A 27,526-nucleotide genomic window follows, 5' to 3' on the forward strand; every position below is an offset into this window, starting at 1 on the left:
TGTATTGTAAATTATGAACTTGGCCTTCAATAGACACCACCAATCAGATTTTCAAAAATCTGCATGAACTGGGATGTGATTATAGGCATCCTTTATGTCTACGGTAGCCATGACATGTCTTTGAAGAGATGTTTTATTGCAGACTGTACAGATTCCATTCAGAATTTTTTGTATTTTAGGTACAGATTTAAGTTTCTCAGGTTTATAATAATTCTGAATGGTCAGTCTGGCTTGGGTACGAGAAAAATGGACGAATAAAAACCCCTCTACTTCTCAGAGTCTGGAACAGAAACAAGAACCTTTATTTAAAAAAAATTATATAAAAATCTTGTCTTCGTGCTAAGAAGCTTACAGAATTTAGAACCAGATTTGTAATTTTTAATCTTTCCGGTAGGTGAAGAGAGAAACTCTAGACAAATTCTGTCTTTTATAATACCAATAATCCAATGGCTTGCCAAGATTTTTTTCCCCAAAGAGAGAGTGTTCCCCCCAGGGACAGTAAGTCATTGTTGACCAGCCTTGGGCCCTTTAGTGGACTGGGTATTAAAGAGGGATCCCTTATCCTTCCTACCTCTGTTTTCTTTCCAATTAGGGTCCATTCACACATCCGTGTGTGTTTTGTGGATCCACAAAACACGGACAGCGGCACTAAGAGAATATGCCTATTCTAGTCCGCTATTGCGGACAAGAATAGGACATGTTCCATTTTTTTCAGGATCGGAATTGCGGATCGGGGCCGCACATAGTCCGCAATTCCGTTCCGCAAAATGCGGAATGGAATTGCGGATGTGTGAATGGTGCCTTATTCTGCTTTTTGTCTGTTCTATTGAAAAATTTTCTGTTTCTGGGAAAAAAACTGTTGCGTTTTAGGGGGTCTGGAAACAGGAAAGCCTTTTTTGTTGAAAGAGGCCTTTTCTAAAAGGTCGTCCAAAACCGTCCCAAAAAGGAAATCTCCCTGGCAAAGCAAAGCTTATTTTTTTAACCTGTTTCACCAGACTATCCCTTAGCCAAATGGCCCTCCTAGCAGAATTAGATAGAGCGGCTGACCTGGCATTTAATCTTAATCCATCTGCAGAAGCATCCAACATGAAGTCCACCGCTTTGAAGATGGTAGGAAACACCCCTAGCAACTGGTCTCTGGAGGTTTTATTCTGGATATGGGATTCTAACTCTTGTAGCCATAACTTTAAAGACCCAGCAGTAGAGGTAGTGGCAATATTTGGTTTAAATGCCTGCGTAGAGGGCCTCCCATACTTCTGCCCATCTATTCATCTGATCTTTCTTTTATTTTTTATAGTGTTTATTTAACACTTTTGCATTAAGTACAACAATCCCAAAGGGAAAAGGAACAATTTACATAGTCACAATCACCAACATAAGCGATTCCGGTAATGATCAAGTGAACAAGTACTGATCTTTCAAGGTACAGAGGTCCTCAAAAGGCAAAGCAGACCATTTAGAAATCTTGGCGATTGGGGCTTCCAATTTAGGAGGCCTATCCCAGAAGGAGGACTCGCCCTCCTCAAAAGGATATTTTCTTTTAACATTTCTAGGGATAAAAAAAACTTCTTGTCAGGTTTTTTCCACTCTTTCTGAATTAAATATTTTAGATTTTCGTTTAACGGAAAGACTCTTGATCTTTTGTGCCCCAGGTCGCCAAACATATCGTGAATAGATTTTTGTTCCAGAGATTCATCCACCTTCACAGTGAATCCATATCCTCAGGGGAAAATAAAGCCCTACCCGTGGTTTCTTCATCTGAGGAAGAGTTTAAATCTTCTAGGATTTCTCCTTGCTCATTCTCGTCTGAAGACTCCGAATCGAATACTATATTAGAGGGACCCTGCTTGCCTGAAGCTGTGGAAGGGAAGCACTTTTTAAACATTTTCGTTGACTATCTGATACTCTGTAGTGATGGGGATTCCTCCTCTACCACCCTGTTCACACAATGCTGACATAACTTAGACCATGAAGGAGCGAGTTTTTTTTCTTGCATACTGCACGCTCTCTTCCTTTAGATTTAGTGGAAGCTTTCCTAGGGCCCTCTTTGATATTCTAAAATAAAATAAGAGAATAAGCGCCTAATAGACACTGAAGGAAGAAATAAAAAGGTGTGGATTAACCCCCTTACCCCACCAGGAATACCGGTCTGGCATCATGACCCTCCTGGACATCAGCGCGCTGACTACCCTCTTCCTCCATGGTACCAGACAGGGATAGAGTTTTTTTCAATAAGTGGATCCACAGATGCTTGCAGGCTGGCTGGCATCCTTTTGACCGCACGCTGAAAGGTTTAAATACCCTAGGTCAGGTCCCTGCCGCCATTACCATGAGGCCCTTGCAGCAGAGGATCTCCCTCCCCTTACTTCCAGAATGCTCCTTCACTGTAGCAACTAGGATTGTTACGGGGATCAAAATTTAGATACTTTTGTCCCAGTGTCGATACGTTTCCATTTTTTTCCGATACTGGGCTGCGCTTCTGCGCAGTCTAGTATTTCTGAACATGAGCGCGCTGCTGTCAGCGCGCTCATGTTCCCTCAGCAGCACTGGGGAGAAGGAAGCAGTCTCTTCCTCCCCCTGTGCTGCTGCCAATAATGAGAAGAGAGGGGCGGGCGCACTGCGCCACTAATGATACAACTTTTCCTATACAGAGCGACGCCCAGCGATGTCCCAGCACTCACCATTATTCCTGGACGCCACTCCGTTCGCCCACTGTGCCCCATTACTGTCTCCTCTCCTGCTCCACATGCTAATTACTATCGGAGCGATGGAGATGAGACATCCGATTGGAGCGATTGGACAGCGCTACAGCGAGGGAGAAGGAACGCCCACTAGAGAAGCTGATGTCTCCTCCCCATTGCTCCGATAGTAATTAGCATATGGAGCAGGAGAGGAGACAGTAATCGGGCACAGCGGGCGAAAGGAGTGGCGCCCAGGAATAATGGTGAGTGCTGGGACATCTCTGGGCGCCGCTCTGTGTAGCCTGATACTTAAAGTCTGGACCCGGGAAAAGTAGACTTTAACACACAATACAGGAGGCGGGTGCCGACAGCAGAATCGCATTGCCGGCACACTGCCTCTGACAGGGAGCTGCGATCCCAGCGGCAGTTAACCCCTCAGGTGCTGCACCTGAGGGATTAACTGCCGCTGATCTGCCAGTACCCGCCTCCTGTATTAAGAGGTAATTATCATTGGTGGCGCAGAGCGCCCCCCTCAACCCCCCACCCCATTAAAATCATTGGTGGCACAGTGTGCCGGCCCCTCTCAACCCCCCAGTATTAAAGTCATTGGTGGCAGTGGCCACAGGGTCCCCTCCCCTCCCCCTCATTGGTGGTGCAGTGGCAGCTTCTGATCGGAGCCCCAGCAGTGTAATCCTGGGGCTCCGATCGGTTACCATGGCAGCCAGGACGCTACTGAAGCCCTGGCTGCCATGGCAACATCCCTGATGCTGTGTGCACAAAGCACAGAGCATCAGGGACAGTGTGAAGTCCTATTCACCCTGATAGATCTCTATCAGGGTGAATAGGACAACGGATGAACAAAATCCCAGGTTCTAGTCCCTAAGGGGGGAAAATAGTTATTAAATAAAAATAAAATAAAAAAAAACACACACACCAAAATATTAAGTATGAATCACCCCCTTTTCCTAATTTCATATATAAAATGTATAAATAATACATATCGCCATGTCAGAAAAGTCCAAACTATTAAAATATAAAAAAAAAATAATCTATGCGGTGAACGCCGGAACAGAAAAAATAAATAAAAACAGCGTGATTCGCCATTTTTTAAAATGCGGAATGCACATGGCTTTTTTTTTTTGCGCGGTATCGAATGGTATCGAGTATCGCAATACTTTTTCATTGTATCGAAACCAAATAACAAATTTGGTATCACAACAACTCTAGTAGCCACATATGTTCCAAATACCGAAAGTTGTGTCTCGCAACTTCCGGTTCACGCGTAGAGCATGCCAAGAAAACTGTAAGCCCCTCCAGGGAGGAAGGCAGAGAAAAGGCCCCAGACCTCCTGAACACTGCCAGGAGGATCCAGCGTGCCAGCATCACCTCCCAGTTATGCTGGGACTGCCCAGGAACACCAGCCCGACAAAACATTTAGGACCCACAAGGATTGGCCCCGGACTTAGCAGGCTGTTCCTAGTGGAGTCTTATGCCGCACCAGGTAACCCCTATAAATGTTGCACCTCAGGGGCTCCTGCAGCCTGATCCTTGCTCTCCACATAGATGTCCTATCCATAGGGCAGGAAACAGGAACTGGTGGTATAGAGGCAGAGCCCCTCCTTAAGAGCTCTCCATGAAAGTTCCCGTTTCCTGGATGGAGGCAGTCTCTCAAGGGTGCAGTCATGGGCGTAAGGGAAAAACGAATCCAGCCAGCGAAGGAAGAAATATGGAGAATCACAGTACATTAGGAGGTGGTTTGTATTAACTTTCTCGTCAAGATAAAAGCCACTTACTGAAATGACAACCCCTTTAACCCTTTCTACCCCGGGCCAGTTTTCACCTTCCTGACCAGGCCATTTTTTTGCAAATCCGACATGTGCGACTTTACGTGGTAATAACTTTAAAATGCCTCAAGGAATTCAAAATTGATTTTGCAAACTTTGTTAACCCTTTAGGTGTTCCACAAAAATTAATGGAAAAGGTCAGAATTGAACTTTTTGGGCAAATTTTCCATTTTAATCAAATTTTTTCCCACTAACAAAGCAAGGGTTAAAGGGAACCTGTCACCAGGATTCTGTGTATAGAGCCGAGGATATGGGTTGCTAGATGGCCGCTAGCACATCCGCAATACCCAGTCCCTATAGCTCTGTGTGCTTTTATTGTGTAAAAAAAACTTTATGATACATATGCAAATTACCCTGAGACGAGTCCTGTAAATGAGATGAGTCAGGTACAGGACTCATCTCAGGTTAATTTGCATATGTATCAAAAAAAAATTTTTACACAATAAAAGCACACAGAGCTATGGGGACTGGATATTGTGGATGTGCTAGCGGCCATCTAGCAACCCATATCCTCGGCTCTATACACAAAATCCCGGTGACAGGTTCCCTTTAACAGCCAAACAAAACTCAATATTTATTGACCCGATTCTGTAGTTTACAGAAACACCCCATATGTGGGCGTAGACTGCTGTACTGGCACACAGCAGGGTGCAGAAGGAAAGGAACGCCATATGGTTTTTGGAGGGTAGATTTCACTGGGATAATTTTAAGCTGCCATGTCACATTTGAAGACCCCCTGATGCACCCCTAGAGTAGAAACGCCCCCCAAAAAAGACACCCCATTTTGGAGACTACGGGATAAGGTGGCAGTTTTGTTGGTACTATTTTAGGGTACATATGATTTTTGGTTGCTCTATATTACACTTTTTGTGAGGCAAGGTAACAAAAAACTTGCTATTTTGGCACAGTTTTTATTTTTAGTTATTTACAATGTTCATCTGACAGGTTAGATCATGTGCTATTTTTTTTAGAGCGGGTTGTTACAGATGCGACAATACCAAATATGACTAATTTTTAGCATTTTTGAAAAATAAATCAATTTGTATTGTCTCCATATTCTGAAAGCCATAGTTTATTTTTTTTAATTTTGGGCAACTCTTATGCAACGGGCTGGTTTCCCTGCCATCGGGTCCCCGTCACAGCCGCACGGGGACCTGATGGCTGCTCCGATCACCGCAGGACATCAGACGTGCCGCAGTCAGCACTGACCCCCAGCACATCGAGGGTTAATGCACCGGCTATCAGTAACTGCAGGACCCCTGCAGCTGATCGGGCTGCGCCCACCCGATCGGCCTGCCGTAATAGTATGGCGCTGGGCGGCAAGTCACATGCTGCTGTACTATTACGGCACTGGTCAGGAAGGGGTTCAGTGCATAATTTAGAGTTTTGGGCATCGTGTTTTATATTGTTGGTTTGTAACAGGTTTTTGTTACCAGCAGCTCTGTCTTTCATGGGTGTAAAGTTACTTAGGGACACCCCTACTTTCCCCTACTATTCTCAGTCCCTGCACTACTACTCCCGGCCTTCCTACAGCAGGCATCCTCCTGGGTGCTAGGAGCTACGCTCTGCCGCACTGATGCTGGTCCTGAGCTCGCTTCCCCAATATCAGCCAAACAGGCATATATACTAGGGTGTGGCAGCTCAGGACTAGCCTCCCTGGCACTTCTCCTACGGGCTGCTTCACACGAGCGGATGCCGTGCGTGACATCCGCTCCGTGAAAGAGTGCCAAGACCCGATGCAGACTGCAGAGGCACGGAGCATTAACATGACTGATAATGCTCCGTGCCTCTCTGTGACCTCACTACTACCAAATCACAGTTGTCACTGTGATTTTGTAGTAAAGAGATCACAGAGAGGCACAGAGCATTATCAGTCATGTTAATGCTCCGTGCCTCTGCAGTCTGCATCGGGTCTTGGCACTCTTTCACGGAGAGGATGTCACGCACGGCATCCGCTCGTGTGAAACAGCCCTAACTGTTACCTAGCTGCTGACCCCAGAGCTGACCCCTAGCAGCTACAGCAAACACTGCACTTGCGAGGGGTCACCATTTTTAAATACAAGACATGTCTGGAAAGGGTTAAACCCTGCACATTGTAATTGAAGAATGTGCTAAAATAAAACAAAGAAGGAGAATACATAAAACTCACAAACCTCGCTCCACACAGCAAACCTAGTTGTACTTGAAAACCCTACTTGCAGTCACTGCCCCCCCTTAATCTCTGTGGCTTGAAGCTCAGCAAATCAGCGAGTTCCTCACTGCCGTCTGTCGGGCTATTTGTGGGGCACCATACAATCTCTCACCAGTCATCTGTCTCCAGCTACTGTCATGTACCCCCATTATAAGTGAGGACATGTTTTCATGTGTGACCTTACCCAGCTCCAGAAAGTAGACGAGTGGTAGAAGATCCCCAGAGAGACGGCTACATACAACACCTGGTGTGAAAGAGAGAGAAGTCACATGGTACATTCTGGAAACACACAAGCCGCTTTATGTGGAGAGACCACCGCTAATTGGGTCATTGATTATATGGAGCCATGAGATTAGGGAATACCTGTTCCTGGAATATTGGGGTCCTGGCAACCAGAGGCTGCTAATCAGAGCAAAGCATCAGATAACAGACATCACTGTATATATAAAACACACACGCAGCATCAAGCAAGAGCAGCCAAAATACGCAGCATGCCTACCAACATGGCCACGTACATAATTCAATCCCACCGTCATGTGTAAATCACGTGGTACAGTATAATCACACGGTACAGTATACAGTCAGGTCCATAAATATTCCGACAGACACAATTCTAACATTTCTGGCTCTATAAACCACCACTATGGATTGAAATGAAACAAACAAGATGTGCTTTACCTGCAGACTGTCAGCTGTAATTTGAGGGTATTTACATCCAAATCAGGTGAACGGTGCAGGAATTACAACACTTTGCATATGTGCCTCCCACTTGTTAAGGGACCAAAAGTAATGGGACAATTGTCTTCTCAGCTGTTCCATGGCCGGTGTGTGTTATTCCCTCATTATCCCAATTACAATGAGCAGATAAAAAGGTCCAGCGGTCATTTCCAGTCTGCTATTTGCATTTGGAATCTGTTGCTATCAACTCTCAAGATGAGATCCAAAGAGCGGTCACTATCAGTGAAGCCATCATTAGGCTGAAAAACACCACAAACCCATCAGAGAGACAGCAAAAACATTAGGCGCGGCCAAAACAACTGCCTGGAACATTCTTAAAAAGAAGGAATGCAACGGTGAGCTCAGCAACACCAAAAGACCCGGAAGACCACGGAAAACCAAATTACGTACCGGTAATTCCCTTTTCATGAATCCTCCATGACGGCATACCATGAGAGATGACCCGCCTCCAACCAGGTAGGGACAGGAAGTATAAATTTGACCCTCCTCCGGCTCCTCCTCAGTGTCTTTCTGGATCGACAGCCTAGAGAGTGTTCTTTCGAATCTTTTTCCATTTATACCCTTTTTTATTTTATTTTTATTTGCACACCATCACACACACCATCACCTATGTGTAGGCCTATCATATTCTTATGAACGTATATACTTTATATATATATTTTTTATATTTATTTTATTATTTTATATATATATATATATATATATATATATATATATATATATATATATATATATATTATTATTTATTTATTTATTTTTTCGGGTGGGAAACCCCTATGCCGTCATGGAGGATTCATGAAAAGGGAATTACCGGTACGTAATTTGGTTTTTCCCTTTCATCCTCCATGACGGCATACCATGAGATATAACATATTAACAACTTAGGGGGGGATTATAGCCTGAAGGACTTTCCTCCCAAAGGCTAGATCTTGACCTGCCTTAACATGGATTCTGTAATGTTTGATAAAAGTATTTGGGCTAGACCAAGTGGCCGCCCTACAGATTTGCTCTAGTGAAGCGTTAGCCCTCTCTGCCCAAGAGGCAGAAACTGATCTCGTAGAATGGGCTGTAAAGGCTTCAGGAGGTGATTTCCCTAGCACTTTATATGAATCTGAGATCGCTGTTGTAATCAATCTGGAATAGTATTTTTTGTCGCTCTCTGCCCTTTATTTGTGCCAAGAAACTGAACAAACAAGGAGTCAGTCTTTCTGAAAGCCTTCGTGGCCTCTAAAAATATAAGCACTGCTCCCCGCACATCCAATTTATGAAACCTCTCCTCCCCTTCTGTTTTCGGGTTTTCACAAAACGAGGGAACCAATATTTCTTCTTGCCTGTGGAAATTAGACACAACTTTGGGAAGGAAGGAGTTATCCAATTTAAACGTAATTCTATCTGAAGAAATAACACAGAAAGGTTCATTAATTTTCAGGGCCTGGATTTCACTAACCCTGCGGGCTAATGTAATTGCTACTAAGAACAGGGTTTTCAGTGTTATATATTTTACAGAGACCGATGATGAGGGTTCAAAGGGGCTTTCTATTAAGCCCGATAAACTACATTAAGATCCCAGGGGGGAGTCATAGCTTTCAATGACGGTCTCAGTCTATCTGCCCCTTTAAGGAATCTGACAACCCAAGAATGATTGGTAATTTTTTTAATCAAAACTGCACTAAGGGCCGATATGTGAACCCTCAGAGTATTGGGACGAAGACCTTTCTCCAGCCCAGATTGTAAGAAACCTAGAACTGAAAGGACTGAAAATTTTTCAGGGGATACTTTCTCTTTTATACACCAGGTATTAAAGGCTCTCCAAACTTTATTATAGATCTTTGAGGTTGTCTCCTTTCTACTAGCCGACATAGTATTGATGACAGGATCTGTCAGGCCTTTAGCTTTTAAGATAAACCTTTCAGGTTCCAAGCTGCCAAATGCAGCTTTTCCACCTCGGGATGGAGAAGTGGACCCTGCGACAACAAATCCTGATCCCAAGGAAGGATCCATGGACTTTGGATGGACATGATCTTCAAAAGAGGAAACCATGATTTTTTGGGCCATAAGGGGGCTATCAAAATAACATGAGCCCTGTCTTGCCTTATCTTCTTTATCACTCGAGACATTAGTTGCAGGGGGGGAAGGCATAAGCTAGATGGAAATTCAATTTTATTGAAAAAGCATCTATGCCTTCGCTTTTGTCTCTTGGATTGAGGGAAAGGAAACGACCTACTTTTGCGTTTGTGGCTGATGCCAAGAGGTCTATTTGGGGAACCCCCCACTTTTGGGTTATTTGGAGAAAAACTTCTTCCTTCAAACTCCATTCTGTTCGACATATTTTGACCCTGCTTAGGAAGTCTGCTTTTACATTTAAGCTTCCTTTTAAATGGACTGCTGAAAGGGATCTTATATTTCCTTCTGCCCAGGAAAATTATTTTATTTTATTTTTTTCTGTTATTTGGCTCAGACATTGGCTTCTTGTTCCACCTTGATGGTTTAAATACGTTACCACTGTTGTGTTGTCTGATCTTATTTGGACATCTTTTCCTTCTATGTATTGACTCGCCACTTTTATAGTCTCCCAAACTGCCATCAATTCCTTTTGGTTTGAGGACCAAGTCTTCTGGTGGTCTGCCAGGCCCCTTGGAAATAGTGATGAGAGTAATGCACTCCCCACCCCCAAGGACTTGCATCTGTAGTGATGAACACCTGTTCCTCCGAATTCCATGGAATTCCCTGGCATAGGTGACTTACTTGTTTCCACCACAGAAGACTCTGGTTTAACGTAAAGGGAATCAGAACTGTTTGTTCCAATGAACTTTGGTTTCTGTCCCAGCAGGCTAATATCCACTGTTGCTGAGTTTGAGAGTGGAACTGAGCCCACTTTACTGCAGGGATGCAAGAGGTCAAGGTCCCTTGTAGTCTCATAGCTTCTCGTATCGAACAAGATGGATGACTCTGAAACCTTGAGACCTTTTTTACCACTCCAGAGACTTTTTGCTCTGTAAGAGACGTCCTCTGACGAGTGGTGTCCAGGGAGAGACCCGAGAAAATTATTTCCTGGGACGGGACTGGCTTTGATTTTTCCCAATTTATTAGCCATCCTGCTAGATACAGCGTCTGGCAGGTCACTAAGAGATTGTTCCCCAGTGACTGTTTTGATTCGCCTACTATCAGTAGGTCGTCTAGATACGGAATAATCAGGATGTTCCTCCTTCTCAAGTGGGCCACCAGCTCTAGCATCACCTTTGTGAAGACCCTGGGGGCCGAGGTTATCCCAAAAGGGTAATACCTGGAACTGAAAGTGGAGCAGATCTTTCCCCAAATAAACCGCTATCTGCAGGAATTTTTTGGGACTGTTTGTATACCGGAATATGGTAGTATGCGTCTCTTAAGTCTAGGGAGGCTAAGAAGTCTCTCTTTTCCAGCAGATTCACGGTTGATCTTATTGTTTCCATTTTGAATTTGTTGTACTGTATGAACTTGTTTAAGTTTTTTAGGTTTATTATTAACCGAAATTTCCCGTCTGGTTTTTTTACTAGAAAAACGGTTGAATAATATCCCTGACCTTTTTGAGAATAGGGAACCGGAATTATGGCTTTTTGAGCCAGTAGCTTCCGAATCCCTTCTTCCAGATTTGTTTGGAGAACAGCTGTTTTTTTTTTTTTTTTTTTTGAATGGGAGTTACCCTGAAAATATTTGAGGGAGGAGGAAGACGGAAAACTATTTTGTAGCCTTCTGATATTGTATTTAAGACCCAAGGGTTTGTTGACTTTGCTTGAAAGGGGGTCCCTTTTTTTAACACTCCGAAAGGGAAATTTCCTTTTCCCGGAATCTCTGGGAAAGGTCTACTTTGAATCGGAAGCCTTTTCTAGGATGGACTCTAAATCTTCTCCAAACAACAAATTACCATGAAAAGGTAAGGTACATAACTTTAATTTTGAACTGACCTCACCTGACCAAGACTTTAACCAGAGGGACCTTCTTGCCACGACCGCTAACCCAGATGCCTTTGCAGCTATCCTGACAGATTCCGCAGTGGAATCTGATAGGAAATCCACAGCTTTAATTAAGAGCGGAAAGGAATCTTTTAGATCACCATATGTATTTCCGCTTTTCAGTCAGGATTCTAACTGCGTGAGCCATTTCTTTAGTGATCTGGATACTGAAGTTGCAGCTAGGTTTGGTTTGAACAGGGCCGCACAAGCTTCCCATGTCTTTTTGAGGGTCTGATCCGTCTTTTTATCCATGGGTCAAATGGTAAGGCGTTTGGACCCTTCACTAATTTAGATAGGGAAACGTCTATCTTAGGACAGGTAGTTAAAAGAGCTTCATCTTCACTAGAAAAGGGGAGCCGTCGCCTTATTGTCTTAGGAATGAATAGTTTCCTATCCGGGGATCTCTATACCCTTTTAATTAGATCGTGCATGTTTTTATGTACCGGAAAGCCTCGGTTAGACCTCTGCTCAAATCCACTGAACATCTCGTCATGGACTGGTCTACAGATTTTTCTGAATCCGAACCAGAATCTTCAGCCTGATTCTGAATCCCCCTCGCTGGTCCCTGCGCCTGTTTGGAGCAGGAAGGGATTAATGAGGTATCTGACATAGCAGCCCTGATTTCTTCCCTAATTGTGTTTTTAAGTTCTTCTTTTAGGGACGGAACCAAATCCTTAGAAATGTTGTCAGTGCATTTTTTTACACACTTTCCTAGTAGAGGAATCAGAAAGTTTAACAGAACAGAGACTGCACTTTTTTGCCCTCTGACTAGATTTTGCTTTCTGAGCACTCTCTTTCTCTGACACACATACAGAAAGAAAGAAAATACATAAGGGTTAACTTAACAGAATATACTGCCTTTACCCTTGTCCTGGCGACATTACTCACTGGTACGGATCCCTGAGTGGTCTCCATATTTCACCTGGATCCAGCATGATTTTAGGGTAAGAAGCCAGCTCACTGTTCCCCCTTAAATAGCTTTACCTTAAGACCTCAGATCAGAGGACGACCTCCGTCATAATCCTGCGCGATTTTGAATCTCCCGCCGCCGCCGGCATGCGATCCACCGCCCGGAAGTGCTCTCAGGCCCCATACCGGAAGTAAGCCTGTGGAACGCATGGAGCGCGTCCACTTCCGGTGACGACACTGTGAGCGCCGGCCATGCCGGATCGCAGTGTGGAGTTTAGCAACCGACCGGAGGGACTCCCTGAGTGTCCGGCCCCACGTGGACCTGTCTGCCCGCGCTAGCAGCAGGTAAGAGACAGGTCTTTCAGAGCCCGTTTTCCCCAACTAGGGTCTGGACTCCTCACATGGTAATCCTCTTCTTTCTTCATGGTCGGCGACCATAAGGGAAAACCTATCTCCTACCTGGAGGGACAGGAAGACACTGCGGAGGAGCCGGAGGAGGGTCAAATTTATACTTCCTGTCCCTACCTGGTTGGAGGCGGGTCATCTCTCATGGTATGCCGTCATGGAGGATGAAAGGGAAAAACAACTGTGGTGGATGAGCGAAGAATTCTTTCCCTGGTGAAGAAAACGCCCTTCACAACAGTTGGCCAGATCAAGAACACTCTCCAGGAGGTAGGTGCATGTGTGTCAAAGTCAACAACCAAGAGAAGACTTCAGAGTGAATACAGAGGGTTCACCACAAGATGTAAATCAAAAACAGGAAGGCCAGATTTAGAGTTTGCCAAACGACATCAAAAAGCCTTCACAGTTCTGGAACATCCTATGGACAGATGAGACTAAGATCAACTTGTACCAGAGTGATGGGAAGAGAAGAGTATGGAGAAGGAAAGGAGCTGCTCATGGTCCTAAGCATACCACCTCATCAGTGAAGCATGGTGGTGGTAGTGTCATGGCGTGGGCATGTATGGCTGCCAATGGAACTGCTTCTTATTGATGATGTGACTGCTGACAAAAGCAGCAGGATGGATTCTGAAGTGTTTCGGGCAATATTATCTGCTCATGTTCAGCCCAATGGTTCCGAACTCATTGGACGGCGCTTCACAGTGCAGATGAACAATGACCCAAAGCATACTGCAAAATCAACCAAAGAGTTTTTGTTAAGGGAAAGAAGTGGAATGTTCTGCAATGGCCGAGTCAATCCCCGGACCTGAATCTGATTGGGCATTTCACTTGCTGAAGACAAAACTGAAGGGAAATGCCCCAAGAACAAGCAAGAACTGAAGACAGTTGCAGTAGAGGCCTGACAGAGCGTCACCAGGGATGAGACCAGCGTCTGGGGATGTCTATGCGTTCCAGACTTCAGGCTGTAACTGACTGCAAAGGATTTGTAACCAAGTATTAAAAAGTGAAAGTTTGAGTTATGATTATTATTCTGTCCCATTACTTCTGGTCCCTTAACAAGTGGGAGGCACAGATGCAAACTGTTGTAATTCCTGCACCGTTCACCTGATTTGGATGTAAATCCCCTCAAATTAAAACTCACAGTCTGCAGGTAAAGCACATCTTGTCCGTTTCATTTCAAATCCATTGTGGCTGTGTATAGAGCCAAAAATGTTAGAATTGTGTCGATGTCCGATATTTATGGACCTGGCTAATCACGCGGTCATGTATAATCACGGGGTCATGTGTAAGTCACGCTGTACAGTATAATCATGTGGTACAGTACAATCCCGCAGTCATGCACTCACCATGGCGCCCAGAATGATGCGCAGATAGAAGCTCAGTGTCTCCTTGTTCTCCTCATAAATTTGCTTCTTCCCCTTTGTGCCCACTTTTCCTTTAGGCTAAATACAAACAATTATCAACATATATACAGTTATCCAGTCAGTAGAAAGATAGACACAGGGGCGGAGTGGCAGTGTAGCTTCCCGTAGTCTCCACTCCTGCTCAGGACTCCACTGCCGGACCCCATATAAGGCTACTTACATAGTCCTCCGTGGGAGTATTCCCATACACTGCTAGCATTCTGACAGTATATGAGGATACGCCTGGATATTTAAAAATGTTTCCGGTCCCTACTTTTATACGGTCACCAGAGAGGCTCAAGCGCCAAACCTTCTGCTTGAAAGACAGAGGCCATACCAGTTGTGCTACAAAGCTCACTGTTGTCTATGGGAAGAATTTCTCTGGAAACCTTCATTAGAAGGTATGTACAATGCGCTGGTATCTATATTCAAGCAAACATAAAATATGCATAAAACTGGATTAAACAAATATTTGCATGCTATACATTTAGTAATATTAGTAAAATGAATAAAATGGTGGACTGCACACTATAATACAACTCATACGTATAGTCCTGGAGTAGGAGGGATAAAGAAGGATAAAATCTTCCTAAGGCTCCATTTGTCCGTAATGCAGCGTTCACAGAAACAAGTCTAAATATTCAGCTCTTTTTGCATAGTTCGTATTGTTCAGGAGCTGCAGGATAGAGCTTACAAGGTGGCTTCAGTGTAATCGGTTAAAGGTGAGTGATCTAACCACTAATGTACCTTTTGTTCGGTAATAATGTCCCAAGGCTCACTGTCTGCATATACACTAGTTCAGCATTAGTTTTTTACTCACGATTTCGTAAGATTGTGTCGGCTGTGTTGCGATAAGCGTGGCGTCCCACATGTGTTGCGCTTGCAGACGGTGATGTGATTTCCAGGGTATGGATCCAGGGATCTTCGGTCATCAATTGCAGGAGTGTCGTAGTTATGAATTTGTTGGTAAAGATTCCTGCAAGGTGCTCTAATCAAGCTGCAGGTTAGTTTACGACGACAATCAGTCTTAGATTTTTCCTGCCAATTTTATTTGATACCGATCCCTCTCCTTGTTATCAGTATGAAGCGCTTCAGTATTCCGGTTAGGTATTCAGTTTCATGGGATCCTCTTTCACCAAACGCGTTTCGGAGTTGGCTACGACTCCTTCCTCAGTGCCACTTTGTAAGCTCTATCCTGCAGCTCCTGAACAATACGAACTATGCAAAAAGAGCTGAATATTTAGACTTGTTTCTGTGAACGCTGCATTACGGACAAATAGAGCCCTAGGAAGATTTTATCCTTCTTTATCCCTACTACTCCGGGGCTATACGTATGAGTTGTATTATAGTGTGCATTCCACCATTTTATTCATTTTACTAATATTACTAAATGTATTTTATATGTTTGCTTGAATAAATCAAATTTTAAACAAATCTCCTATGTGTATCCAAGTGTAGGTGTGTCCTACTACTTTCCTATTTATATACTATTCCTTGAAGATTGGGTGTAACCTTCCTTGTAGGTGCACGAGATAGAGAGATAGAGAGAGAGATAGAGAGAGAGATAGAGAGATATAGAGAGAGAGATATAGATATATATATTATACATACACACACAGTTGCAAGAAAAAGTATGTGAACCCTTTGGAATGATATGGATTAGGATTCTGCACAAATTGGTCATAAAATGTGATCTGATCTTCATCTAAGTCACAACAATAGACAATCACAGTCGGCTTAACCTAATAACACACAAAGAGTTAAATGTTACCATGTTTTTATTGAACACACCATGTAAACATTCACAGTGCAGGTGGTAAAAGTGTGTGAACCCCTGGACTAATGACATCTCCAAGAGCTAATTGGAGTGAGGTGTCAGCCAACTGGAGTCCAATCAATGAGAGGAGATTGGAGGTGTTGGTTACAGCTGCCCTATAAAACACACACCAGTTCTGGGTTTGCTTTTCACAAGAAGCATTGCCTGATGTGAATGATGCCTCGCACAAAAGCGCTCTCAGAAGACCTACGATTAAGAATTATGGACTTGCATAAAGCTGGAAAGGGTTATAAAAGTATCTCCAAAAGCCTTGCTGTCCATCAGTCCACGGTAAGACAAATGGTCTATAAATGGAGACAGTTCAGCTCTGCTGCTACTCTCCCTAGGAGTGGCCGTCCTGTAAAGATGACTGCAAGAGCACAGCGCAGACTGCTCAATGAGGTGAAGAAGAGTCCTAGAGTGTCAGCTAAAGACTTACAAAAGTCTCTGGTATATGCTAACATCCCTGTTAGCGAATCTACAATACATAAAACGGTAAACAAGAATGGATTTCATGGGAGGATACCACCGCTGTCCAAAAAAACATTGCTGCACGCTTACAGTTTGCACAAGAGCACCTGGATGTTCCACAGCAAAACTGGCAAAATATTCTGTGGACAGAGGAAACCAAAGTTGAGTTGTTTGGAAGAAACACACAACACTATGTGTGGAGAAAAAGAGGCACAGCACACCAACCTCAAAACCTCATCCCAAATGTGAAGTATGGTGGTGGAGGCATCATGGTTTGGGGCTGCTTTGCTGCGTCAGGGCCTGGACGGATTGCTATCATCAAAGGAAAAATGAATTCCCAAGTTTATCAAGACATTTTGCAGGAGAACTTAAAGGGGTATTCCCATCTTAATCATCATATTTGATTAAATTGTATACCCCCAAGTGAACGTTTTTCTAAATGTATATAAAAAAAAAAAAACACTGTTCTTTGTAAAATCAAAATCTCCAAATAAATTATTTATCTTCACTGCCCATGGATACGGCCGCCGCTCGCATCCATGGGCCGCGCTTCCGCAGAAGAACTCCGGCATCCAGTGGCCTCCGGACCGCCGCACGGAGCTATATTCCTTTGTGCCGCATCTGAAACAGAGCCATGCGCGGCTCCATTCTATACGCAGCACAAATAATTATAGATCAGCGCATCGGAGAATAGTGTAGAAGGAGGTGGGGAGCTGTCCGGTTTTTCAGAGTTCAGCAGCGCAGCCCTGATCTCCTCAGTCAATGGTGAGGAGATCGGGGCTGCGCTGCTGTGTATAACTGTGCCTATGAGGGCTTATGGAGGGGCTGATTGATGTAGCAGAGCTGAATATGCTGCTGTTCAGCCATAGTTCTAATCGGGAAGGGAATAGACAGATGTAGCAGAGCTGTATATGTGTCAGGTCAGCATCAATGCTTAACCCTCATTGGCACTGCGCCACCAATGTTTATTATACTGGGGTGTTGGGGGGGGGGGGGGCGCACTGCACCACCAATGAAGATAACTATCCCATAACTGACCTGTTAACACAAATACAGGGAGGGTCAGTTATCTTCATTGGTGGCGCAGTGGCCACAGCCCCTCCCCTCCTCCTCCCGTCTCTCTTCTCATTGGCGGCGGCGACAGCACAGGGGGAGGGAGAGATCCTCCACTGCGCTGCTGAGAACAACATCGGTGGTGGGGCAAAGAACTATCAGCTCCTGTGCCCCGCCTCTGTATTTAACTGCAGAGCTGCGGCGGCGGGTCTAGTCGCAAATGGCGACAAGACTAAACACCTACCCTATTCCTAACACCTACTTGGACTTGGCCAAACCTTCTGCCAGTCTGGCTCCACCTACAACATGGGGACACTACTATGTCTTTTTTTAGGGCCACTTTGAGTTCCCAATTTATCTCTGGATAGACATGGGTCAGGCTGGTTTCAGTTGAGCCTCCCCCGCACCTGACACCTCTGGCTCAGTACATAATGACTGCAGCCTAAAAAATAGTGTATCAAAAAATTCCCAAAACAAAAGGGAACGTACAGATCCGTGGGGGTAAGTAGTGAGCAGAGGGTAGGCCAGGGGCAGGTTACAGTTCGCCAAAGCCATTTGGTCACCGGGGATGAGGGTGATAACTGGTCACAGATTAGGTTTACGGGCAGATAGCTGGTCAGAGAGGGCATTTCAGGGGCATAAAGAGCAGGTTACTGGTCACAAGTAGAAAAGGAAGGAAAAACACAGGGGCAGATTCCTGGTCACAGGGGATAATTAAAGAGTAGGTAGCTGATCACAAGAGCTAATTCAGCAGCACACTACTGGTATCAGGGGGCAATTCAGGGGCAGCTCGCTGGTCCCGTGGGGGGGCAATTCAGGGGCAGCTCGCTGGTCCCGTGGGGGGGCAATTCAGGGGCAGCTCGCTGGTCCCGTGGGGGGCAATTCAGGGGCAGCTCGCTGGTCCCGTGGGGGGGCAATTCAGGGGCAGCTCGCTGGTCCCGTGGGGGGGCAATTCAGGGGCAGCTCGCTGGTCACATGGGGGGGGCAATTCAGGGGCAGCTCGCTGGTCACATGGGGGGGGCAATTCAGGGGGCAGCTCGCTCGCTGGTCACATGGGGGGGCAATTCAGGGGCAGCTCGCTGGTCACATGGTGGGGGCAATTCAGGGGCAGCTCGCTGGTCACATGGGGGGGCAATTCAGGGGCAGCTCGATGGTCACATGGGGGGGCAATTCAGGGGCAGCTCGCTGGTCACATGGGGGGGCAATTCAGGGGCAGCTCGCTGGTCACATGGGGGGGCAATTCAGGGGCAGCTCGCTGGTCACATGGGGGGGCAATTCAGGGGCAGCTCGCTGGTCACAGGTGGGGGCAATTCAGGGCAGATCGCTGGTCAATGGGGGGCAATTCAGGGCAGCTCGCTGGTCACATGGGGGGGCCAATTCTAGGGGCAGCTCGCTGGTCACATGGGGGGGCAATTCAGGGGCAGCTCGCTGGTCACATGGGGGGGCAATTCAGGGGCAGCTCGCTGGTCACATGGGGGGCAATTCAGGGGCAGCTCGCTGGTCACATGGGGGGGCAATTCAGGGGCCAGCCGTGGTCACATGGGGGGCAATTCAGGGGCAGCTCGCTGGTCACATGGGGGGGCAATTCAGGGGCAGCTCGCTGGTCACATGGGGGGGCAATTCAGGGGCAGCTCGCTGGTCACATGGGGGGCAATTCAGGGGCAGCTCGCTGGTCACATGGGGGGGCAATTCAGGGGCAGCTCGCTGGTCACATGGGGGGGCAATTCAGGGGCAGCTCGCTGGTCACATGGGGGGGCAATTCAGGGGCAGCTCGCTGGTCACATGGGGGGGCAATTCAGGGGCAGCTCGCTGGTCACATGGGGGGGCAATCAGGGGCAGCTCGCTGGTCACATGGGGGGGCAATTCAGGGGCAGCTCGCTGGTCACATGGGGGGGGCAATTCAGGGGCAGCTCGCTGGTCACATGGGGGGGCAATTCAGGGGCAGCTCGCTGGTCACATGGGGGGGCAATTCAGGGGCAGCTCGCTGGTCACATGGGGGGGCAATTCAGGGGCAGCTCGCTGGTCACATGGGGGGGCAATTCAGGGGCAGCTCGCTGGTCACATGGGGGGGCAATTCAGGGGCAGCTCGCTGGTCACATGGGGGGGCAATTCAGGGGCAGCTCGCTGGTCACATGGGGGGGCAATTCAGGGGCAGCTCGCTGGTCACATGGGGGGGCAATTCAGGGGCAGCTCGCTGGTCACATGGGGGGGCAATTCAGGGGCAGCTCGCTGGTCACATGGGGGGGGCAATTCAGGGGCAGCTCGCTGGTCACATGGGGGGGCAATTCAGGGGCAGCTCGCTGGTCACATGGGGGGCAATTCAGGGGCAGCTCGCTGGTCACATGGGGGGGGCAATTCAGGGGCAGCTCGCTGGTCACATGGGGGGGCAATTCAGGGGCAGCTCGCTGGTCACATGGGGGGGCAATTCAGGGGCAGCTCGCTGGTCACATGGGGGGGGGCAATTCAGGGGCAGCTCGCTGGTCCATGGGGGGGCAATTCAGGGGCAGCTCGCTGGTCACATGGGGGGGCAATTCAGGGGCAGCTCGCTGGTCACATGGGGGGGCAATTCAGGGGCAGCTCGCTGGTCACATGGGGGGGCAATTCAGGGGCAGCTCGCTGGTCACATGGGGGGCAATTCAGGGGCAGCTCGCTGGTCACATGGGGGGGCAATTCAGGGGCAGCTCGCTGGTCACATGGGGGGGCAATTCAGGGCAGCTCGCTGGTCACATGGGGGGGCAATTCAGGGGCAGCTCGCTGGTCACATGGGGGGGCAATTCAGGGGCAGCTCGCTGGTCACATGGGGGGGCAATTCAGGGGCAGCTCGCTGGTCACATGGGGGGGCAATTCAGGGGCAGCTCGCTGGTCACATGGGGGGGCAATTCAGGGGCAGCTCGCTGGTCACATGGGGGGGCAATTCAGGGGCAGCTCGCTGGTCACATGGGGGGGCAATTCAGGGCAGCTCGCTGGTCACATGGGGGGGCAATTCAGGGGCAGCTCGCTGGTCACACGGGGGGCAATTCAGGGGCAGCTCGCTGGTCACACGGGGGGCAATTCAGGGGCAGCTCGCTGGTCAGGGGGGGGCAATTCAGGGGCAGCTCCTGGTCACATGGGGGGGCAATTCAGGGGCAGCTCGCTGGTCACATGGGGGGGAAATTCAGGGCAGCTCGCTGGTCACATGGGGGGACAATTCAGGGGCAGCTCGCTGGTCACATGGGGGGGAAATTCAGGGGCAGCTCGCTGGTCACATGGGGGGACAATTCAGGGGCAGCTCGCTGGTCACATGGGGGGACAATTCAGGGGCAGCTCGCTGGTCACATGGGGGGGCAATTCAGGGGCAGCTCGCTGGTCACATGGGGGGACAATTCAGGGGCAGCTCGCTGGTCACATGGGGGGCAATTCAGGGGCAGCTCGCTGGTCACATGGGGGGGCAATTCAGGGGCAGCTCGCTGGTCACATGGGGGGGCAATTCAGGGGCAGCTCGCTGGTCACATGGGGGGACAATGCAGGGGCAGCTCGCTGGTCACATGGGGGGACAATTCAGGGGCAGCTCGCTGGTCACATGGGGGGACAATTCAGGGGCAGCTCGCTGGTCACATGGGGGGACAATTCAGGGGCAGCTCGCTGGTCACATGGGGGGACAATTCAGGGGCAGCTCGCTGGTCACATGGGAGGGCAATTCAGGGGCAGCTCGCTGGTCACATGGGGGGGCAATTCAGGGGCAGCTCGCTGGTCACATGGGGGGCAATTCAGGGGCAGCTCGCTGGTCACATGGGGGGGCAATTCAGGGGCACGATAATGGTCAGAGGGTAAATAAAGAGCAGGAGGTAGGTCACATGGGGGGTAATTCAGGGAGAGGTGGCTGGCCACATGGGGGTAATTCAGGGACAGGTCACAGAGAACACAGTTCACTAATAAAATACATTGCCCGGCACCACCCAGTCGTCTACGAAATGTTCCCGCTATAGAACCCCTTTGCTCTCAGAAATCGAGTTCTTACCGCCATGACTGCAAAACATTTCCACCTCAGCAAAACCACACATCCGGCGCCGAGATATGACGTCAGTAAACGGCGCCGACACGAGAAACAACGTCAATCCGTACTGCCCCGCCCCTGCTGATAGATCGCGTGACCATCTCTGACTGTGTGTGCCCAGCCCACCCTCATACATCATGTGACCATCTCTGATCTATATCACACTGTATCCTCCCCACATATCATTCTCCTATATGTATATCTGTACCCTTATACACCATGTGACCATCTCTGATCTATATCACACTGTATCCTCTCCACATATCATTTTCCCATATGTATATCTGTACCCTCATACATCATGTGACCATGTCTGATCTATATCACACTGTATCCTCGTATATCATTCTCCTATATGTAATTCTGTACCCTCATACATCATGTGACCATCTCTGATCTATATCACACTGTATCCTCCCCACATATCATTCTCCTATATGTAATTCTGTACCCTCATACATCATGTGACCATGTCTGATCTATATCACACTGTATCCTCTCCACATATCATTCTCCTATATGTAATTCTGTACCCTCATACATCATGTGACCATGTCTGATCTATATCACACTGTATCCTCCCCACATATCATTCTCCTATATGTATATCTGTACCCTCATACATCATGTGACCATCTCTGATCTATATCACACTGTATCCTCTCCACATATCATTCTCCTATATGTATATCTGTACCCTCATACATCATGTGACCATGTCTGATCTATATCACACTGTATCCTCGTATATTATTCTCCTATATGTATATCTGTACCCTTATACACCATGTGACCATCTCTGATCTATATTACACTGTGTATCCTCCTCGTATATTGTTCTCCTATATGTATATCTGTACCTTTATACACCATGCAAGCATCTCTGATCTATATCACACTGTATCCTCTCCACATATCATTCTCCTATATGTATATCTGTACCCTTATACACCATGTGACCATCTCTGATCTATATCACACTGTGTATCCTCCCCACATATCATTCTCCTATATGTATATCTGTACCTTTATACACCATGCAAGCATCTCTGATCTATATCACACTGTGTATCCTCTCCACATATCATTCTCCTACACCATGTGACCATATTGTCAAATATCTTTTATATAAAAAGAATCTTCATATAAAAGAGGATCCCAAAAAAAATTAAAATAATAATAATAATTTGCAAAAGGGAAGCTTTCTTTTCACTGTCATCCGTTGAAAGCATTTTCTGGAGTCCGATGCTTATTCCAAGATTCTTTCTAGGTCTTGAAGGAATAATAAACCCACATGAAAGGGAAGACTGCAGAAGTTCATTGCTAATCCAAGACTTCAACCACAGAGCCCTTGGCTGTAACAGATAAGGCTGTGGTTCTTGCTCTCATCCTTACCGACTCTGTGGTGGCATCAGACAGAAAATAGACTGAGCGAGGGAAAGAACCCTTTTTTGGAAAGCCTCCAACTGTCCTAACCTGTCCCTTTTTTTTTTTTTACAGATAATGTAGCACATAGATAACACCACAGATAACAGTGATATCTCTCTGAGTACAGATAATGTAGTAGATGGGTGTGAGCCCCCAGAATTCAGAACACGCACAGTGTGACCTGAAGGCTGGGTCTGGATGTGGCAGGGTGAGCCAAATTCTATATCCCCCCCTCCCATCACTACAGAACATACAGGCTACTACAGTGACATCTCCTCTGATGTAGATGTTATTTTTCCTCATCTTCTCCTTCCAGACCACCATTTTTCAGCCATTTCTCATCACTGCAGTTTGACAAAAACAAAAAAACAACAACTTAGTTTACAACTTTTGCATCATCTTCTGGACGTAAACCATTCTACCACCTCCAGTACTCTGCTTGCCCTGCTCCCCAATATTATACTGCAGAAACAGATAAACCCCCTGATAATACTGATACTACACAGATAGTGCCCCCAATACTGTGCCCACTGTGCTCCCCAATACTACACTGCAGAAACTAATAAACCCCCTAGAATTAGTACCATGCAGATAGCACCCCTTCAATAATTATCGGCACACAGTGCCCTAAAATAACTGCACCCAGCAAATAGTGGCCCCAGACCTCCGCCTGCTGGTTCAAGACTATTTTTTATTTTTACGTCTTTAACGTTATTTCAAGTGATTTTGCTATGCACATTTGTTTGCAGGGCAGCTGTCCTGCTCTTACCCCCATTTTGCAGCCCTCTAGTCCTTTCTATGACTATTGTACAGCCCCAAAGTTTGGGTCCCTATTGACTTCAATGGGGTTCCGGTTCACTCATCCCTATTAGGAACACTAATTTGAATGTCTTTCCCAAAATACCACAGGTGCATGGCCTTGCATACAATATCTCTCATGCAAACTCTCCATCGCAGGGAATCCAAAGAAAGGAGACCTGAGCCCTTATAATATATCACAAGGTCTAGAAAATTGGTATAAACGGAGATCCACAGATGAAAAAACTAAAGAACATTTTATTTTAGAAAAACTTATCACTCCCCCGTCTTCAGCGCCATCAGCTCCCCCCAGTGCGAGTCCTCTGTGCCATCAGCCCTTCAATGCCATCATGCCCCCCACTGCCATCGGCCCTTTCCTGTAATTCTTACCTTTCCTAGCAGGGTATAAACAAAGCCCACAAAATGTGTAGAAACAGATCCAGAAATAAATACAGAAAACATGAAATCTACAGAAATGAGCCCTTGTAATAGATCATAAGGTGCAGAAAATTTCTATCAACTGAGATCCTGAATTAATCTAGAAAACATGGGATAGACTCCACTAAAAGGAGACCTGAGTGTCACGAACTATGGATCCGATCGCTCGGGATCCCACAGCTGTGACGTAGCGGTCTGTGACGGAGTCTGCGCACACACAGAGACCTCACACGACCTGGGTATTACCATCCGGCTAACAACCCCCCACTACACTTCGGTAACTGCCACCACGTGGGTTCCCGGTCCACGAGCCGACTATCCGGGTCATTCACTATCACACAGATCAGTGGATGAACCGGATATCACTTACTGACCAACCACAGTCAATCACCCCCAGCTACAATTCCTAAATGCAATTTAACCAACTACCTGGTAACGTCTCTTCAAAGGCAAGGTACGTTGTTCAGCAGCTTAGAATATGGAAGACTTGGCCATTTAGATTTTATAATCTCTCCCTGATACATCGGCCTATTTTTATACAGAATACTTATTTGCGATCCTTATTTATTTACATACAGAATGAGACCACACACGGTAATGCTGGGACCTGTAGTTCTTCTACCACCCATAGGTCAGCTACAGAATCACATAATCTGGTCATATTTGATACCCAATTAACCACAATACTCTGTAGAGCCTGGATCTGGTGTCAGAAAGGGCATAAGTTGATTCATAAATGAAATATGAAAGTGGACTGGTTTTATGCCCAGAGCTAATTAAGGGCTATTAGCTCTCCTCAAACCAGACCTGGAAATTAATGATATCACGCTCCAGCCAGGCTTGACAGCGAGCTGATCTTTATCTTATAGGACAGGATGAGCTGGGCCTGGTATAGCCTTTATGACCTTTTATAGCCGGCCTCACAGAGTAGTGGTAATAGAAGTGTCCATCTATATCATAGGTGACCCAGGCTTCAGGAAGATGAGAGTTCACTGTTTATTACATATGCCAGAAGCATACAAGATGGCTACCCAGAGGAATTATGTATGTATGCCGGCACACCCTTGTAATATGTCACAAGGTCCCGAAAATTTGTATAATCTGAGATCTAGAAAAACCCTAATATAAAAAACAACATTGCTTACCGGTAATTGTTTTTCTCGATACCCATGACGGCACCCCATGCGACCAGGGACCTCCCATCCGGGAAAGGAAACCTGAGAAGATAAAAGGTTCACACCCCCACCAAGCACCAGTGATAGTAATAAACAGTACTCCGGAGGTGAATGAGAGAGAGAGAGAGAGAGACACAGAGACAGAGACAGAGAGAGAGAGATCCAATACGGTACATTATATCTCTTCAATACTCAAGAGAGAAACTCTCAGAAACCTATAAGGAAGTAGCGGGGTACTCCGCATATAACCTAATAAAGGGTAACTAAAAAGCCTATTATTTTTTTTTTAACCCTCACCCATGACGGCACCCCATGCGAGATGGACTATTAATGAGAAACTAGGGGGGGGACAACCGCCTGAAGCACCTTCCTACCAAAGGCGGAATCCGTGTGAAGTTGGAGCCTGTAATGCTTTAAAAAAGTATGTTGAGAGCTCCAAGTTGCTGCTCTACAAATTTGGGCCGGGGAGGCATCCGCCTTCTCGGACCATGACGTAGCTACCGCTCGGGTGGAGTGGGCTCCAAACCCTGAAGGGGGCGAGAGACCCTGCGCTAAATAGGCTTCGGAAATGGCCCTTTTAACCCATCTAGCAATAACTGCCATGGACACTTTCCGCCCCTTATTCCTACCCCAAAACTGAATAAGGAGGTTTTCTTCCAACCTCCAGGCCGAGGTAGACTCCAAATAAGCAAGCAGACATCTTGCCCATGTTTTATTGATTTTGCTTTAACAACGTTCACTGCAATAAAAATGACACTGTATTCAGGCCTGGATTTTTTGTGACTGTCGCAACTTGCACTGCGACACCATTGACATTTAGTAGATCAAATGTGGTGCAACTTTCATGTCAAGTGATGGATGTTGCCCCAGCCTAAACCAACACCTTTATAATATAAAGAGGGAACATTAGAAACACAGGAGAATCCAACTGCATAAGTGATACTCCAAAAGATCATGTTTTTCTGACCCCTTGTGGCCATTGTATAGTGTTACAGCTGTGAATAAATGGATGTAAAAGTTCCCAGTAATACAATGATCCATGCCTGCTTCTAGGTGTTTTGCTGACCTCTTGTGGCCATGTTGTAGCCATTTACTCATGGCTGTCACAGTTCCCAGTAATACAATGATCCATGCCTGCTTTTGGGTATTTTGCTGACCTCTTGTGGCCATTGTATAGTGTTACCGCTGTGAATAAATGGATGCAATAGTTCCCAGTAATACAATGATCCATGCCTGCTTTTGGGTATTTTGCTGACCTCTTGTGGCCATTGTATAGTGTTACAGCTGTGAATAAATGGATGTAATAGTTCCCAGTAATACAATGATCCATGCCTGCTTCTAGGTGTTTTGCTGACCTCTTGTGGCCATTGTATAGTGTTACCGCTGTGAATAAATGGATGCAATAGTTCCCAGTAATACAATGATCCATGCCTGCTTTTAGGTATTTTGCTGACCTCTTGTGGCCATTGTATAGTGTTACCGCTGTGAATAAATGGATGCAATAGTTCCCAGTAATACAATGATCCATGCCTGCTTTTGGGTATTTTGCTGACCTCTTGTGGCCATTGTATAGTGTTACAGCTGTGAATAAATGGATGTAATAGTTCCCAGTAATACAATGATCCATGCCTGCTTCTAGGTGTTTTGCTGACCTCTTGTGGCCATTGTATAGTGTTACCGCTGTGAATAAATGGATGCAATAGTTCCCAGTAATACAATGATCCATGCCTGCTTTTAGGTATTTTGCTGACCTCTTGTGGCCATTGTATAGTGTTACAGCTGTGAATAAATGGATGTAATAGTTCCCAGTAATACAATGATACATGCCTGCTTCTAGGTGTTTTGCTGACCTCTTGTGGCCATTGTATAGTGTTACAGCTGTGAATAAATGGATGTAATAGTTCCCAGTAATACAATGATCCATGCCTGCTTCTGGGTGTTTTGCTGACCTCTTGTGGCCATTGTATAGTGTTACAGCTGTGAATAAATGGATGTAATAGTTCCCAGTAATACAATGATCCATGCCTGCTTCTGGGTGTTTTGCTGACCTCTTGTGGCTTTGTTGTAGCCATTTACTCATGGCGGTCAGTTCCCAGTAATACAATGATCCATGCCTGCTTCTAGGTGTTTTGCTGACCTCTTGTGGCCATTGTATAG

The 27,526-nt window shown here is 46.4% G+C and overlaps 1 protein-coding gene across 1 annotated transcript in view; it reads right to left on the reverse strand.

The window, feature by feature from the left end:
• Positions 1–21,593, reverse strand: part of TMEM208 (transmembrane protein 208) — a 57,976-nt gene extending 36,383 nt beyond the window's left edge. Inside the window, exons 1-3 of the mRNA XM_044275096.1 lie at positions 21,495–21,593; positions 14,101–14,196; positions 6,901–6,960 (exon numbers count right to left, since the gene is read on the reverse strand). Of these exons, the coding sequence (XP_044131031.1) occupies positions 6,901–6,960; positions 14,101–14,196; positions 21,495–21,500 (162 nt within the window). The 5' untranslated portion in view covers positions 21,501–21,593. The remainder of the gene's footprint in view (positions 1–6,900; positions 6,961–14,100; positions 14,197–21,494) is intronic.
• Between the last annotated feature and the right edge of the window lie 5,933 nt (positions 21,594–27,526).

The sequence above is a fragment of the Bufo gargarizans genome, unplaced genomic scaffold (genome assembly GCF_014858855.1).
Source record: "Bufo gargarizans isolate SCDJY-AF-19 unplaced genomic scaffold, ASM1485885v1 original_scaffold_872_pilon, whole genome shotgun sequence".
Classification (NCBI taxonomy): Eukaryota; Metazoa; Chordata; class Amphibia; order Anura; family Bufonidae; genus Bufo; species Bufo gargarizans.